The sequence below is a fragment of the Globicephala melas genome, chromosome 13 (genome assembly GCF_963455315.2).
Source record: "Globicephala melas chromosome 13, mGloMel1.2, whole genome shotgun sequence".
Taxonomy (NCBI): domain Eukaryota; kingdom Metazoa; phylum Chordata; class Mammalia; order Artiodactyla; family Delphinidae; genus Globicephala; species Globicephala melas.
In genome coordinates, this window is record NC_083326.1 from 7,226,075 (window position 1) to 7,243,371 (window position 17,297).

At 51.9% G+C, this 17,297-nt stretch overlaps 1 protein-coding gene across 1 annotated transcript in view; it reads left to right on the forward strand.

Moving 5' to 3' along the window:
- The window catches only part of MAPK4 (mitogen-activated protein kinase 4), a 175,359-nt gene extending 163,508 nt beyond the window's left edge, over positions 1-11,851 (forward strand). The window contains exons 4-6 of the mRNA XM_030868283.2: positions 1,495-1,656; positions 6,224-6,425; positions 9,242-11,851. Of these exons, the coding sequence (XP_030724143.2) occupies positions 1,495-1,656; positions 6,224-6,425; positions 9,242-9,938 (1,061 nt within the window). The 3' untranslated portion in view covers positions 9,939-11,851. The remainder of the gene's footprint in view (positions 1-1,494; positions 1,657-6,223; positions 6,426-9,241) is intronic.
- Positions 11,852-17,297: the final 5,446 nt, after the last annotated feature.

A 17,297-nucleotide genomic window follows, 5' to 3' on the forward strand; every position in this document is an offset into this window, starting at 1 on the left:
AGAGGCCGCAACAGTGAGAGGCCCGCGTACCGCAAAAAAAAAAACAAAACGTGAGGGAAACACTTGTTAATCACAGACATGCTAGTCTTTCTCTTTGGCGTTACCTCTGCAGCTTTTATGGCACCTGATTATCAACCATTTCAGGCAAAATACTGGAGAGGCTAAAAAAAAGCCTTTTGAGCACAGAACTTTCAAAATCAATAATCGTGTATATTCGAACATCTTGAGACTGACCCCTGAAAACACCCGTCCTACATTTTCAGCCCCTTCCTCTCCTCTCCCTGCCACTGTGAGAGGTCGGTCTGGAGTGCTCATTTGGAGAGGGGACCCCACAAGTCTCCCAGAGTCTCTGAACTGAGCCTACATGAGCCCACTGCAGGGAGAGGCCAAGGGACTCGTTCAGAGCAGATGCTGATCCGTAGGCACTTTCTGGGTCAGCGCTCACAGCATCCACAAGTGCTTAGTGCCGCACAGGGCATCATGGGGGACACGGAAGAGCCCCGCCCTTGGCTACCAGCTTCTGGAAGACTGGGACCCCATGGGAATCGGTGGTAAGGGGAGGGAGCTCTGTGCAGCTGGGTGAGTCAGGGGCATTTCTTCAGGAAGATGGGGCCTAGTTGGATTTAACCTGGTAGAGGTAAATGGCAAGGCTACTCATGCCAAAAGGGAAAATGGAGGAACTGGAGGTAAGAACAGCCTGGAAGTCAGAGGGAGCAGCAAGGATTCAGACCTGACCCATCCCAGCAGCGTCAAAGCTCTGAAGCAGCATCCGTGATGGCCTAAGCGTAGAAGAGGAGTGGAGTTTCCAAGATGCACAAAGCCTGAAGCTTCTTACAGATGAGGATGGTATTCATGGAGATTACACTCCATTTATGGAGACGACACTCCATAAATAATCATTTGTTGAATGAGTGAATAAGTGAATGAGTGCTTGAATGCTCAACTCCATCCTGTCCCACAGACCTGGCACAGTCTGTCTTCCTCCCTCTGCCCAAAGGAGCACAGAGGCAGTGTGCTCATGACACGTCCCAAGCTTAATTTGTTCTTCCTGACTTTTTTTCCTCCTAATGGAAATCCAAAAGGTAAGACTCATTCCTAGCCTTAAAATCACTTCCTTCCCCAGCCCAGTAAAGGACATGCACAGAGGCATATGGGAAAGAGCATTTGGAAAGCCTTGGGCCAGGCTGCTCCCATCACTTTAGCGATGGCTGACTCAGGCTATATGAGACTGGTCCATTCCAGAGGCACAGAATGCTAGGGGAACGGATGGGGCCCCAGAGACTACCCCTTCTTTCTACATTTGACCAAGCCCCAGAGATGGCAAGCAACTTGCCCACAGTCACACAGCAAGTTAGTGGCAGAGTGAACTCAGGTTCCCTGGCTCCCAGCCCAGCTCTGGTCCCCCTGCCCCAGGGTCGTAGAGCGGCCCGGGAGCTTCCACACACGCCAGCCACGTGGGCAGCACGCTCAACCATCTGGTGTTTACCTCCCCAGGGGCTCACGAGCTGGAACAGATGCAGCTCATCCTGGAGACCATCCCTGTGATCCGGGAGGAAGACAAGGACGAGCTGCTCAAGGTGATGCCTTCCTTCGTCAGCAGCGCCTGGGAGGTGAAGAGGCCACTGCGCAAGCTGCTCCCCGAAGTGAACAGCGAAGGTACCAGAGTCCGACGGCCAAGCCAGCACCTGGAGGCAGCACTCTGGTTTCACCCTGGGGGGCTGGGGCAGGCAGTCCCTTCCAAAAGGACCAAACAGAGTCCCTAGACACAGAAGCTGGGGACCCCTGGCAGCGGGCATTTGCCCTCGCTACTTCCAGACTGAGCTCGGCCATCAGGCCACCCTCAGGGCAGTCACAGCTGGTCCTCCACACTCTACCCCTGATTTTGCTTCCTTTTCCTTCTTTCTCACTTGCCTCCCTCCCTCTCTTCCATCTCCCTTTATTTTTCCCTCTGTAAGGCATGGTATGGTTTCATCAGCTTCAAAGCCAGACCCAGGCTCAGTTCCCAGTTCCACCAGTGACTAGCTGTTTGGCCTTGGGCAAGTTTCTTAACTTCTCTGCATCTCAGTTTCCTTAACTGTAAAATAGATGTAATAATACATGACACACAGGGTCACTGTGACAAGTAAGTAAAACAGAATTTGTAAAGCCTTTAGCATAGGATAGTTGCTCCATCGTCTGAGATGTTACATTGCCACCAGCCTTCTACCTGCTAGAGGCTCCCTTAGGAAACCCCTATATCAGGTAGGATATGGTCTTGCCAATTGTAAAAGAAACCCAGATTATCAACAGCTTAAATAACATGTATTTCTTATTTAAGAAAAAAGAAGTTAACTTTATTTCTCTCTTATATAATAATCCAAAGTAGATAGTCTAGGGCCAATGTGGTAGACCTGCTCTACCAGGGCCCAAGCCCCTTCTGTCTTGTATTTCTGCCACCTTAGGGTGTTGCCCTTACCAGCTGGGGGAAGGCGGGGAAGGAGGGCAGTTCCCTTGACTTAACCTCACCTCCATTCGTGTCCTGTTGGCCAGAACTTAGTCACATGGTCCCACCTCGCTGCAGTGAGGCTGGGAAGTGGACACTTACTCCACTGCCACTCTGTGTCCATTACTATGAAAGAGGAGAACAGACATGGGGTACAGCTGTCTCTGCCACGCTCCTCTCCATCAAGAAACCAAGAACTTGGACTAACAATTTCTCTGGCCATGATCCCCATTCAATCTGTCTCAGTTTCCCCATCTTTAAGGGAGGGGGCAATCTGATTCCCCACAAATTAAGACTCAGCCCATCCACATTTACTTTGATTCCTAGGCCTCTGTAGAAATCCCACCATGTGACACAAGGTTCAGAATTCTCAGGAATTCTGGATCAGGGATGTGTCACCCATGTCCCCATCCCCCAAACCACCACACGCATAGCAGTCCCTCGGTGACTTGGCTCTGAGTGTGGTGGGCCTGTCTTGCAGAGATCAGAGACATAAGTGATGGTCTAGCTGGGAAGATGGAGTACACGTCAGAGATAAGCAGATGAAGGAACACATCCTAAGGGGCTAACGAGAGCTCTGGGTATTTGGGGAGGGGAAGAGAGCCACCAAGCACTGAGAGGGATAAAGAACCGGCCTGGAGGACTGGTGAGGGCTCAGATCAGCGGGAAGCTGACTGTAGGAAGTGAAGCTGGATAGGTGAGAAGGGCCAAGAGACTGCAGGGCTCTGAATACCCAGCGGACGTGTACAGACTTGATCCTGTAGCCGAACAGATGTTCACGAAAGCTTCACCCTCCCAATGCGCCAGCTTCCACCACAGTTCTCTCGTCTGCCACTGGGCTTGAAAAGTGGCCCCAATCAGCCTGGCCTCAGGGTAATGAGGTATGGCTGAAATGAAACTTCAGTGGGAGAAAGGGTATCACGCGCACCTGTCCCTAAGAGTCAGTTGGTGACTCTCGGTTTGTCCTGGATTGTCCATGTGAGGCCCCGTAGGCCTGGGAAGAGGTGGGAGTCCTCTCTGGCTGTCACCCTCAGAGGCTCGATGGACAGAGTCTGGGTGGACTGTATCCCTCAGCAGCCGAGACAGCCGTCACACCACAGGTTCAGGACAAGGGAGCAGGCCTGAGACCACGCCAGGGCGTTCACTTCTGAGCTCCACTTACAAGAAGAAACTATATCACAAATGACAGAGCTGATGAGGAAATCTAATAGACAAAACAGGGAAAGGAGTCCTCTGGGTGCAGCAGGGGTGAGGGGTGAGGGGCCCTGCCCACCTGCCTCTTGATCTCCAGAGACGCCCCTGAGAATCCTTCCTGAGGATCCCTGGGGCTCTGAGAAGTCCAGCTGGGAATCCACTGGGGCCACAGAGAGGTGATGCAATTGTACAGAAGCCTCATTATATTAGAAGCACTAAAGAAAACATGTGGGAGGTTGAACTTAGAGAAAAGGAGTTGGTGGAGGCGGGGCGGTGTGGTTATGAGTTAAGGTGAAGCCAGTGCTGTAGCCCATAAACCTGAAGTCTCTGTGGCTTACCCGCTAGCCGTGTATTCACTGCTCAACTCAAGTTCAGACAGAGTGGGGGAACCTGGGGGCCGCGCCTGGGATGCTGGCCATGTGACATCTTCAATCGTAACTTTCAAGGCTCCCCCCTACCCGCAGGGCACCAACTTCCGGCCGAAGACAGGCGAAGGGAGAGCAGACACTCCTGCAGGAGGTTTCTATGGGTCTGGCCTGGAAGCGGGGTACACACATCATTTCCAGCCCCTTCCCATTGGCCCCAGTCACACGGCCACACCGAACTGTGGGGGAGGCTAGGAGATGTAGGCCAGTTGTGTGCCAGGAGGACAGGAGGCTTGCGTGGGACATGACTGCTGCCTTGAAACATGATGGGAACAGTCATGGGGAAGAGAGAGCACGCTGACATGGGGGGACCAGAGAGGGCAGAGCGAGGCTCGAGGGCAGGAGTTAAAGGGGCAGATTTAGGTTTGCTATAAGGCAGGATTTTCTAACACTTGGGCTTCCCAGAAGTGTCTGGGCACCTGCTGGAGGACCAGCTGTCAGAGAGAGGTAAGGGGAGATTCTCATCCTTACTAGAGTCAGTGAAGCGGCCTTCGGGGCTGGCATTTTCCAACGTCAGCGTTCGCTGGGTCTTTCTTAATACTGATGATGATGGGGATGACGCCTGCCAACGTTTAGAGCTCCAACTCTCTCACTTCCTTGTCAAAAGGTTCAGGGTAGTAGGTGGGGCCGAGCGAGGGGCTGGGAGCCCAAAGAAGAAAAGACTTGCCCATCCTGGAGCTGGGCAGTGGCCGAGCTGGGCCCTGCACTGCCTGATTCTTCCCAGTCCTGGGAATCTGTGAGGCTGATTCTCTTTCAGGTCTGCAGCCCTGGGCCCAGAAGCATGCCCTGAGCCCCCGAGCACTGGGGAGGGATCAGAGTCACTGCTGCTTAACCGATCTTTCAGTCTAGGATTATGGAACAGAACTGCATCCTCCTGGGAGGCCAGTGACCTTCAGAATCCATCGATTTCCGGAATCACTGATAACTTTTTCCGCAGAGAGGTCCAGGGCTGGTGTGAGGGGCAGGGTAGTGGTGCAGGCTGAGGCCCACCCGGGAGCCCCTCAGAGGGCACAGAAGCCTGGCCCTGAGCTCAGCTGCTTTCCTCCTTTTCCATGTGGGCTGTAACCTGATTAGCCAAGCCATGGTTTAAGCGGAGCCTCCAGGGCTGAGAAGGAGTACAAACCTCCAGACCGGACTTGCCCTGAGATAACCCGGGGCTGAGCTCACAGGGCAGACAGGTGTCCCTACCCCCGCTCAGGACTAAGGGCACCTGTGCGCGGAGGTGATGTTCAGCCAGTGCACACCCGCAACGCCCTACAGGTGGCTGCCATCTTGATATACCTTCATGCTGGTTGGCAAATAGCCACCGCACAGGGCTCCTGAGTGCCCGTTTCCACGCCCAGGTTCAGCTGCCAGGTCCTCCCCTTGATCTATAGCCACTGAAGCGTTACTGCCTGGCACAGCACGGGGGCTGCAGCCCAGGGGATAAGTATTTTGAAGATGGCCTTTATTTGTCAAACCTCCAGGGGCAACATATGGTAGAAGGGGCTCTGGACTTAGGAGCGCTGGGCTGTCAGGCTCTGTCCCACCCGCCTAGCTCCACGGTGGCCCTTCTCACTGAGGCTTTTTGCTGCTGGGTCCTCCACCCGCTCCAGCAGCACTCAACCCATGACAAATGAGGGTGGGGATGGAGATACTCCAGCTTCCCCCGCCCCGAAGTGGGACCATCTCTGAGATGTGTCCCATGCTGTCTCTTGGAGGACCCAGTGGAACGGAGCCCCAGGGGCTCTCAGCAGGAACGGTTCATTGGCACATCCTCTACTGGCTTCTTCCCCATTGCCCTACCGGTGCTTCCTGGCATCACTGCCACATAAACTGCCTCCACCCCATTCCTTGTCTCTGGGGAAATCCAGCCTAAGGCAGAGTTCTAGCCCTGGACCTCCTGTAACCTGAGTCACTGTACCCCTCTGGACCTCTATGAATTCATTAGCGAAGTCAAAAAGCAGCGTCTGCTCTGGATTTGTCCCTGGACTGTGGTGAGGATCCTGAGAAAGGAAACATCCGAAAGCCTTTTGACAAATGGAAAAGTACAAACACTAGGGGGTGTCCCCATGCTGAGGCGTCTTATTCTCAGCTTGGCAAGGGCACAAATGACCTTCCTGTCCTGCTCTGCTCTCCACAGCCATCGACTTTCTGGAGAAGATCCTGACCTTTAACCCCATGGATCGCCTGACCGCCGAGATGGGGCTGCAGCATCCCTACATGAGCCCGTACGCTTGCCCCGAGGACGAGCCCACCTCGCAGCACCCCTTCCGCATAGAGGATGAGATTGACGACATCCTGCTGATGGCCGCCAACCAGAGCCAGCTCTCCAACTGGGACAGGTGCGGTTCCAGCCCTGGAGTCTGGAACCGACATTCCCGTCCTCTCATTTCTATTTGCCTCTGATCCTCCATGACCTTTCCTTCCATCTCCCAAGTTCTATAGCCCATAGGGCGCTTTCCCCAGCTTAGCCTCCTGCCTTTCTCTCCTGTCCCCAGACATTCCTGGTAGATGACCAGCTATGACCTGCATGCGTGGTCGGGGCCTGCCTTTGTGCAACACCGGTCACCACCAGCTTTCCAACCCACCCCGAGTGTACTGCACACAGGGCTCAATACAATGTTGGGCAAGCATTTAATGAGCCCGCACAGCCAGAGCTCATGTCTAGTAGGCTGGGAATTTGCCCCAGAAAAGCAAAATGCAGCAACGCAAGACAAGAAAACAATGTGACATTTACCACCACACAACACCTTCATGCCGTTCACATCATTTGCACCTCCTGAGATGCCAGTAAAGGGGCACCATTATTATTATCGCTCATTGACGCACAAGGAAGCCACAGCTCAGAGAGATTAGAGATTGGCATTGTGTCACACACCTAATTCCTGGCCTATGTGGGGCCCTCCCCAATCTGCACCCATGTCAGACACTGCTAAGCAATCACAGGACTCTTCCCTGCTAAACTGAGCCGGGCCTCAGAATCCTTCTCAACACAGTGTGCCCGGAAGTCACTACCAATGAATCAGAGTTGGATAGAAGATACAGTTTTTGACAATCTCCACATAAGCACACAATGATCTCCTAGGTCCCTTCCTGATCTGATGTTCCTAGATCAGGCACCTAAACATTTGGGCATCACCATCCGCTAATTCTGGAAGGAAGCACTGGGAGCCACTCGGTTTAGAAATAGAAGTCGAGGGCTTAGAAGCTAGGACTCCGAGGGGGCCTAAGTGGGAGCGCTGCTGTTGCGAGAATGTGACAGCTAGTTACATAAGTGACAGATGAGCAGTTTCTCCTTTCCAGTCATTTGACAGATGATGGATTTCAGATTAAGGAGGCTCCGAGGGAGGGTCAGGGCAACGTTGCTATTTCAGGACAGGTTTGTTGGTTTGTTGTTGTTGATTGTTGTTATCAAGAGTTGCCAGCACATAGAGATTAATGAAGACTCTCTCCTCTGCCGCCCCCATGCTAGCCCTGCCCTTGACTGTGGTTCCTGCAGCCCCTCGTCCTCCACTCCACAGCACCTGGGGGCACGGAGCATTGGCTCTGCAGGGTTTGTCCTCTGCTTTTCATGGCTATGGCATGGCGTTGGTGTCAGGAAGACTGTAGCAGGGTTTCTTTGGCCCCTGCCCATCAACTCTGACCACTTCTAAACCTGGTGCCCCTCTGCTCCCAACCTGTCCCATCACACCTGCATGAGGAAGGCGGGCAACAAAGACAATGACAAACCCCTTCCCACAGGCCCTGCTGCTTCGGGCAAACTGCTTACCTCTGAACGCTAGTGTCCTCATCTGTGAAGCAGGTGGTAGCACGCACTCCACAGGGTTGCCTGGAGACTGCAGACACCTTACATCTGGCCCTTGGCATGTAGCAGCCAATGGTGACGGGCTTCACAAGTTCTTCCTCCAAGAAATCCCTGCAGTTTCAAGGACCCTCATGGGAGGAGGCAGTGTTCACCTCTAGGAGTGACCCCTACGTCAATGGCATCACTGGGAGGGTGGGGAGAACTGGGACCTTCCTGTGCCTCGCAAACCACAAGGCGTGGACTGCAGCTGCCCGCCTGCCCGGTCACACAGCCAAACCTGCCTGTCCTTGGTTCTTCCTGTGTGAGCCCTAGGCCTCCTGTTCTGGGAGCGGCTGGCTGCTGCCTGAGGCTTCCCCTGGGCTCCCTGCCTCTCCCCGCCCCCTCAATTCTGCATAGAACACCTGGCACAGGGAGGGAGGGCTCAGCCCAAGCTGATGGCCTGCCCACCTGCCCTTCATTTGCTCTTGGCTAGAAGACTTGGCTCTTCAGGGCCGCAGGACAGTTGACGGAGGGCAGAATTCCAAGGATCTCTGGCCTCTCCTGAGGGTGTCTGTAATCTTTCAGTACGCCCTGCCTGCTCAGCATCTACGCAAGGTGCTGCAGGGCCTCCAACCAGATCCACTATGGCAGGGGTTCTTAGCCCCGGCTGGAACTTAGAAACACCTGGGGAGGTTTGACAACCACGCAGATGCTGGGCCCCTCCCTGGACCTCCTGAATCAGCATTGGAGATGCGGGGCAGGCATGGAATTTTATTTTTAATCCCCCCCAACAAGTGATTCTAATCTGAGCCAAGGCTGTGAAGCCCTCATTAGGGCGCTGCTACTCAAAGTGTGGGCCAGGGACCAGCAGAGTCAGCATCACTGGCAGCCTGTTAGAAATGCAGACTCTCAGACCCTGCCTCATCTACTGGATCAGCAACTGCATTTCAACAAGGTGCCCAGGTGATCTGTGTGCACATCAAAGTTTGAGGAGTACCGCACAGGTGCATCCACTAGAAAGTACCATTACATGAGGAGAGGGGTTTTGTTTTGTTCCCTGCTGTGTCTGGTAATGCTCAGAACACCGCCTGCCACATAGGAGGTGCTCAAGAAATATTTGTAGGATATTCAATGAATACAAAAGGATACAAGAGTTAAGCCGGGTAATCAGTCCTTCTGCCTGAGCCCTGGAGGTTCACCGTTACTTTGTCCCATCACCCTCCCACCTTGGGAGGTGAGAGAAGGAGCTGGAGGGACTGGGAAGGAATGGAAAGCCGGCCTGTGGGTGGCAGACAGGGATCGGGGGGGTTGGCTCCCTCCACAAAGCCAACCCGGTTGGAAGGGTCCAATCACCATCCTGTCTTACCTTTGCAGGTACCCTGTGAGCCTGTCGTCGGACCTGGAGTGGCGGCCCGACAGGTACCAGGACGCGAGCGAGGTGCAGCTCGACCCGCGCGCGGGCTCGGCGCCGCTGGCGGAGGACGTGCAGGTGGACCCGCGCAAGGACTCGCAGAGCAGCTCGGAGCGCTTCCTGGAGCAGTCGCACTCGTCCATGGAGCGCGCCTTCGAGGCCGACTACGGGCGCTCCTGCGACTACAAGGTGGGGTCGCCGTCCTACCTGGACAAGCTACTGTGGCGCGACAACAAGCCGCACCACTACTCGGAGCCCAAGCTCATCCTGGACCTGTCGCACTGGAAGCAGGCGGCCGGGGCGCCCCCCACCGCCGCGGTGGCGGCGGACGCGGGGCCGCGCGACGACGAGCCGGCCAGCCTCTTCCTGGAGATCGCGCAGTGGGTCCAGAGCACGCAGGGCGTCCCCGAGCGCGCCAGCCCGCTCCCCGACGGCCCCGAGCGCCGCCTGTCGGCCTCCCCACCCGGCCGTCCGGCCCCCATCGACGGGGGCGCCAGCCCCCAGTTCGACCTGGACGTGTTCATCTCCCGCGCCCTGAAGCTCTGCACCAAGCCCGAGGACCTGCCGGACAGTAAACTGGGCGACCTCAACGGCGCCTGCATATCCGAGCACCCTGGCGATCTCGTGCAGACTGAGGCCTTCTCCAAAGAAAGGTGGTGAGGGCGGCGAAGGGGCGCTCCAGGCCATCCCGAAGGCCGCCTCCCTGGCATCTCCACCACCCCTGCCGCCCCTCTCTGCTGCCTTGGGGTTAGCAGAACACAGGAAGGATCCGAGGAGCAAGAGGAATGTCCATTTCTTAAACTGCCTTAATAACTAGCCTTTAACCTCTGGGAGTGGGTTTGAACAGGAGCCGAGATTGGGGGTTGATCACTTTCCCAGTGAGGACGAGGCCCCTGTGCTTTTATAAGTGGCAGTGTACAGGGCAGAAGTATGTCTTAGCAGTCTGCAGGCCCCACCTGGGTGGCTGTGTGCAGTGGAACCTTGCAGGCAGAGTGTTGGAACCACCTGGCCCAACTAGCCTCAGCTGACAGGTGTGGAAGGACAATGAGGCCCAGAGAAGCAAAGTGACTCTAAGTTCAGGGCCTAGTCAGTGTCAGGGAAAGCCTTGAACCCCAGGCCGGTGTCTGTCCACTAAACAATGTCTTCCTCTACTGGCGTCACTCCGGCTTTTCGCTCAGAAAACTTGGTTCAAGATGTTTCTTCCCTGTCCATTACCATCTGACCCATTCTACATGCTTTTACTCAGAGCAATGCCCCTTGAACTCTGAAACTGGAAACTGAGCCAGCTTCTTTCCCTTAGTCACCAAGCATCTTTTTTTCTGGCTCCTCAAGTACGTAAATATTCCCATCTGCCTCACCCCTGTAGTATTTGCCTCACCCCGTGTGGTCTGAAATCTTGGTTGCAGACCAGCCCAGTTTGGGCTCTGTGGGTAAAATAACCCATTCTCCCAGGCCTGTGCACACACCTTTTGCAGAACTTCCTATGCACTTTCCTGACACACGCACAGACACAATGACACAGCTCTTGCTCCCGAGGGAATGTCATACGCGGCCGAGTTTGAAGACAGCAATTCCAAGAATCCCTCCAGCCTGCCCCACACCCCAACCCCCATACTCATAGCCCCACTCCAAGCCTACCTTGGGAACTCATGTTCTCGGCATGAATTGCTCATTTGGTGGAGAGCAGTGAGGTGCCTGCCTAGAGCAAATGTGTTAGGAGAGAAGATTTCACACAGGGCCCATCCGACTTCATTAATGCTGCCCTTGATTTTGATTATCCATTTAGCCCCAGCAAAGAGCAGGCCCTGAAAAAATGCATTGGAGAGCAAGAGGCCTTGGGGACAGGGAATCCGGAAGGGTAGGAAGGTATGAAAGGTGGGGTACCAACATTGAGGGCCTTCAGGGGTCAGGCACCAGCATGGGGACCCCACGACAAAAGAAAGGACTGGAGGCCACCATGTCCCTCCTAGCTTAGGCCAGGATGAATTCGGAGCACGCCAAACCAAAGGTGCACTTGTACACAGAGCCTGAGGGGGGATGGTGTGTGGGCACAGCAGGCCCTCTGCAGAAACATGGAGCCCAGTCCCCTGGAAAAGCTCTGCCATTTCCACCACTGGCGTTCAGCTTCCCCCAAAGATGCCCACAGGAGCCAGTCTGTAAACAGAGGATTCCTCAGTGTTGAGCTTAGGCTGGGTTCACCCTCACCTCAACAGCACCTTAAATCTAATCAGCTAACTAGGATCTGTGCGTTGAAACCTGCAACACGTTAGAAACTTATATTTAAAAACAACCATACTGACCAATTTTTAAATGGAAAATATGTAAATATGAAGTGTCTGGGTTTCTTTTCTTTCTTTTTTGTTTTAAAGAGAAGGAAATGTACACCACTCCTCATGTGCCATTTGTCCTCAAAGGGCGGCTTTACTTTTTTGGTATAGGAGCAAGCTGCTGACCTTGACCAGGAGTTCATATATAATTGTTATTACAGAGGAATTGCTATTACTTACTCATGTTTTAAAAAAATCTATTAAACATTATTAAACTTGATCAGGATGGGCCAAATAAAGCTTCATTGGAACATAGATTCGTTTGTTCATTGACTTACTCTCTCATTCATTTACACATTATCTGATCCCGTCTTTAACAGCAGATGAGCCATTGGAGCCTGGCTGGCTTCTCCCTACACCCATGAAGGCCAGCGTTTCGAGGGTTTGCAGTTGCAGGGGAGGCGAGGGGAGAATCTACACAGATTGGTAGAAAGGGAAGACATTCCAGAATCACCTGGGTCAGGCCCAGTGTCCATATAGTAGATTTCAAACCAACTTTTGGAGCCCATTCCAAACCTTCTGACCAAGGATAGTCTGGTCCGATAGCTTCTTCCTAGCTTGGGGCTCTATCAGTAAGGAAAGTCAAATGGGGCACTGGCTTAGTTTCCTTCAGAAGCAAACTCTGAGACAAAGAATCAAGTGCAAATAATTTGGGGGTGGGAGGAATGACCTCAGGAGACACTGAGAGGTGATGGGGAAGTGATGGGGAGGGGAGAGAAGCCAACAAAGGGTGCGTGTCACCACTGTGGGCAAAGCAGCTTCGTTCCGGTGTGGAGCTCCATTAGGCAGAGTGGAAGGAACCTCAGGGCCTTCCCACCCTGCCCAACCTTGACTGATGAACACGCTCCTGGCTGTCACTTCCCCAGCACTTCTGGCCTGTTCTGCACTGCAGCACAGGCTCCAGTGGACAGAGAAAGGCCACAGGCAAAAGGACACAGGTGCTGGCAGGTGGAAGTTGGAGTGGCACGCACAGAAAGATGAGGACAAAGGGGATCTCGGTAGAGCACCAACTACACCCATAGGTGTCAACAACGGGATTTAACGTTGAAGAGTGTTCAGGACCCAGACAGAGAACATCTCCTAGTGTTGGCAATACACTCAGGCTTTCTCAACCCTTCCTATCCCGTCCTCCCGGCCTATAACAATTAAAACTGGTCACAGGGCAGGAAGCTGCACTTTCATAAAGCTTCAGCAAGTAGGGGTGAAAGAAGCTGGAGGTACTACCTAAGCTGGGTTGCTACCTAAGCTACCTGTGGCTTTTCCTTTCAACCTCCTAAACATCCCATGCCCAGCATCAGTGTCCCAGCCATTAGTCCCGCTCATCAAACTCTGGGATCAGCAATCCCTGTCACTGTTGAGAAGATTTGGTGTCAAACCAATGGGGGTCTTTGTGTCAGAACCTACTGGCAGGCCTGTGGTGTGAGCGCAGGAGCACTTTTCTTGCCTGTGCATAGGGCCACTTTGATCCCTGAGGCTTGAATTTTGCTTTTTACACTAAGAACTTCACGAAGACCATAAAAAACCCTTCCAGATTTTGACATTCTGAGTTCAAGTTACTTAATCTCCACTGATGTCTCTTTCTTGCTCTGCACATTCTTGACTAACAGGAACGTTAACACTCATAGGCCTTGTTACTTGAGCGCCCAGTGGCTAATTCCCATGGAAATGACAATGTGGGATCAGATTGGCCCTCAGAGCACCTACTTCACCCAGTCCTTCTGGTCAATCTTAGTTGACAGGCTTGTTGCAAACAGGCTCTGTTATGGGAAAGAACAAGTTTGTGTCTAAGAGCAAAAGCTCCCATCCAACAATTGTTCCACCCTCTGTCTGGACCAAAACAAGGCTTACATCTTCTCCACTTTAATTCATGGGCTCAAAACTAAGATAGAGCTTTAAATGACTCAGAAATTCCTTTTCAGAAACAAGGACACTGTGAGCCAGGCTGAGATGCATCAAAATATGGTTGTAGGGGTCCCAATGGCCATCAGAGCTTAGTCACTACCGTCTTGGCTTGGCTCTCAGGAATCCTGGGATGGGAATTCCTGAGTAAATGATTGATGGAGGGGATGCCTGAAGACAAGGGGGAGTATGGGATGCAGATTAGGGTTGGGGAAGAACACTCAGCAAGAACATGGTCCAGGCTAAAAACCAGCTTCAGCTCCACCCCACAGAGAGCTCTGGAGCACAAATTGCACCATGGAATTGACCCCACCTTGAGGAAAAGAGGACAGCCTTTTGTGCCTCCATGTCAGCGAGTCCCTGGTTGCAGGCTGTGAGGGTAAGGTGGAGGAGTAGAACCTATTCACCAAAAGCAGCTCTCCGAGGAGCAGCCGTGAGCCATTCAGCAGGCAAACCCACAGCCACTGGGCAATTGGCAGACTCACTGCTGAAGTGGACCTATCTGGGTAGGGTACCACCCACATCACAGAGCACTGCACTAGGCACTATGGGGGATAAAGAGGGAGAAAAGAAGAGGACTGCCCAGCAGACTTTTATGGTTTGAGTGGATAAATGGGGCAATTATATAAAACCTCTGAGGTGCAAATAAGAGACCTTCAAAGTTCCCCACCTGGTGAGCACTCCAAGGCCCAGTTCCAGCCCTTTCATTATAAATTTCCTGCTGTTAACTTTCCCAAAAGCAACCTCTCCACCACTGCCCCCTACCATGGAACTGTCAGCCAAGTGACTGTGTTGGGGGTCCCCAAGACCACCCTCAGGCTTGATAATTCACAGCAAGAAGGACTCACAGGATTCAGAGAAGCTGTTATACTCACGGTTATGGTTTATTACATGAAAGGATACAGATCAGCACAGGGAAAAGGTGCATGAGCTAAATCCAGGAGAAGCCAGGTTTTCCCTCCCAGTGGAGTTGCATGGGGACATGCTTCCTTCTCCCAGCAGCAATGTGTGACAACACATGTGAAGTATTATCAACCAGGGAATCTTACCTGAGCCACAGTGTCCAGGGTTTTTACTGGGGATCAGTCATGTAGGACTCTGGACTGATCTATGTTACTCAGTCTCCAGCCCCCCAAGAAGTCAAACTGATACAGCATGGCCCAGAGCCTCAGATATACAAATCATTCTTATCAGGCAGGGTATTCCAAAGGCTCAGAGATTATCTCTCAGGGGCCAGTCAAGGGCCAGTGCTTCTGAAGATAGGCCTTCCTCTGGAATGTACAGTTGATCCTTGAGCAACAGGGGTTTGAACTCCATGGGTCTACTTACTTATATGTGGATTTTTTTCAATAAATGTAGACTACTGTACTACCCAATCCACAGCTGGTTGAATCTGCAAATCTGGAAAAACTGATAGAGAGCTGACCATAAAGTCATATGTGGATTTTCTACTGTGTAGGGGTCGGTGTCCCTAATCTCCACGTTGTTCAAGGATCAGCTGTACTAGGCCCTGCTGAGTTAACCCTCTACTGCATGGTGACATTGAATATATTTGTGTCTCCTGCAATTCTAAAGTCACATGAGAGTTTGTCTAATGTGAATATTACAGCAAAGCTGAGGCAACACAACTGCTTATAATAGAAATCTTATTTGGTAAAATATGCCTACTTATTTTTAAGAATATGTAGCATTATTTAAATATAATAATAGAGGCTTCCCTGGTGGCGCAGTGGTTGAGAGCCCGCCTGCCGATGCAGGGGACACGGGTTCGTGCCCCGGTCTGGGAAGATCCCACATGCCGCGGAGCGGTTGGGCCCGTGAGCCATGGCCACTGAGCCTGCGCGTCCGGAGCCTGTGCTCCATAACGGGAGGGGCCACAACAGTGAGAGGCCCGCGTACCGCAAAAAAAAAAAAAAAAAAAAAAAGATATATATATATATATATATATATAAAATAATAGAAATAGCATGCATGCTGAGGCAGGTGTTAGGCAATCTAACACCTGAGATGCCTTTTCTTCTTAAATCACCATCTGCTTATGAAAGCCCCGACTGTCACCAGATTTGCAAGCTAGCTCACTGCTCATTCTGTCAGCGTGGTTATTACCACTGGGGCAATTGTGCCACATGCATGATGTATTGCTTTGGGAAGCAACCATTTCCAACGATACCCGATCTGCACTGGAACACCGTGCTGCAGCTGCGGAGTTCTGCGGCTGAAGGAGCTCTCTGGCTGTGCAGCTGCCTGAGGGATGACCATGTGAAGCAAGAGGCACAGTTGAGAACTGAGGATGCAACAGTCAGGCTGAGCCACGGCCAGCTCCAGTCCTCAAGAAGATGGTGCTCGGGGGGCTCTGGAGGTGAGAAGGAAGGGAAAGACCAGACTCTTTACCTACGGGCACCTACCAGGTGTGATTAGAGGGTGTAATGGTTAATTTTATGTGCCAGCCTGATTGGGCCATGGTGGCTGGGTATTTGGTCAAACATTATTCTGGATGTTTCTTTAAGAGTGTTTTGGGATGAAATTAACATTTACATCAGTGGGCTTTGAGTAAAGCAGACTGCCCTTCCTAATATGGTGGGGCCTTATTCAATGAGTTGAAGATCTGAATAGAGAAAAAACTGACCTCCCCCGAGCAGGAAGGAAATCTGCCAGCAGACAAGCCTTTGGGCTTAATCTGTAATGGCAGCTATTTGTGGGGTCTCCAGCCTGCTGGGCTACCTTGCAGATTTCAGGTTTGTCAGACTCCAGCCTCCATAATTGTGTGAGCCAATTCTTCAAAATAAATCTCTCTCTCCACACACACACACACACACACACACACACACACACACATCTTATTGGTCCTGTTTCTCTGGAGAGCCCTGACTGGTGAAGAGGGCAGGGCTTTAAATGTACTATCCATTTTAATCCTCACCACAATTGAGGAGACCGACGTCATTAAACCCATTTTAGAAATGAGGAAACTGAGCCACAGAGAAGTTAAATAACTTATCCAAGGTCAGTATAACATAGGGTTTCAGAAAAGGAATAATAGATCCAGACAGCCCGGGCTGGAATTCTAGCTCCACCACTCACACGCTGTGTGACCTGGGGCAAGTTACATAACCTTTCTATGACTCCATTTCCTCATCTGTAAAATGGGGATAATAATAATAATAGCTATCTCATAGAATCATTGCAAAGATTAAAGATGTTAAAATATGTAAAGCACTTTGTCTTTGTACAATACAGTGTTATATGTGTAGAAAGTGCTTTATAAGTGTTTGATTAGTAATTAAGGTAAACAAGATAATACCAATAGTAAGTGGTGGATCCAAATTTGTACCTAATAAATAACACTTTCAGTGTTATTTGTTCTCTGGGGTTTTTACATTATATCAAACATGTGGAAAATCCACATCTCCATTAAAAACAAAAGTCAAGAGCAAAACCCCACCATCTGAAGTATTTGCCCAGCCCACAACCTCCCTTCTCTGAGAAGTGTACTCCCGCATTCACAGGGGAGTCCTCTGCATCCACGTTTGTGTTTTGGTGACCTTCCTCCCTCACCTGTCCCACCTCCACCCAGGTGACTGGACCAGGGCACACACCTGACCTGAGTTGGGCCAATCACGTTCCTTCTCCTGGGAATTTAGATTTAAGATGCAGAGACATTTGTCAGTGTTTGCTGTTGCTTGAACTGAGGACAAACCAACCTCAGAACTGTGAGGTGACCAAGTTCACTGTGTATCTTTAATCACAAAGGGAGAGGAAAAAGCAAGAGTAGAGAGAGACAGAGAGACAAAGAAAC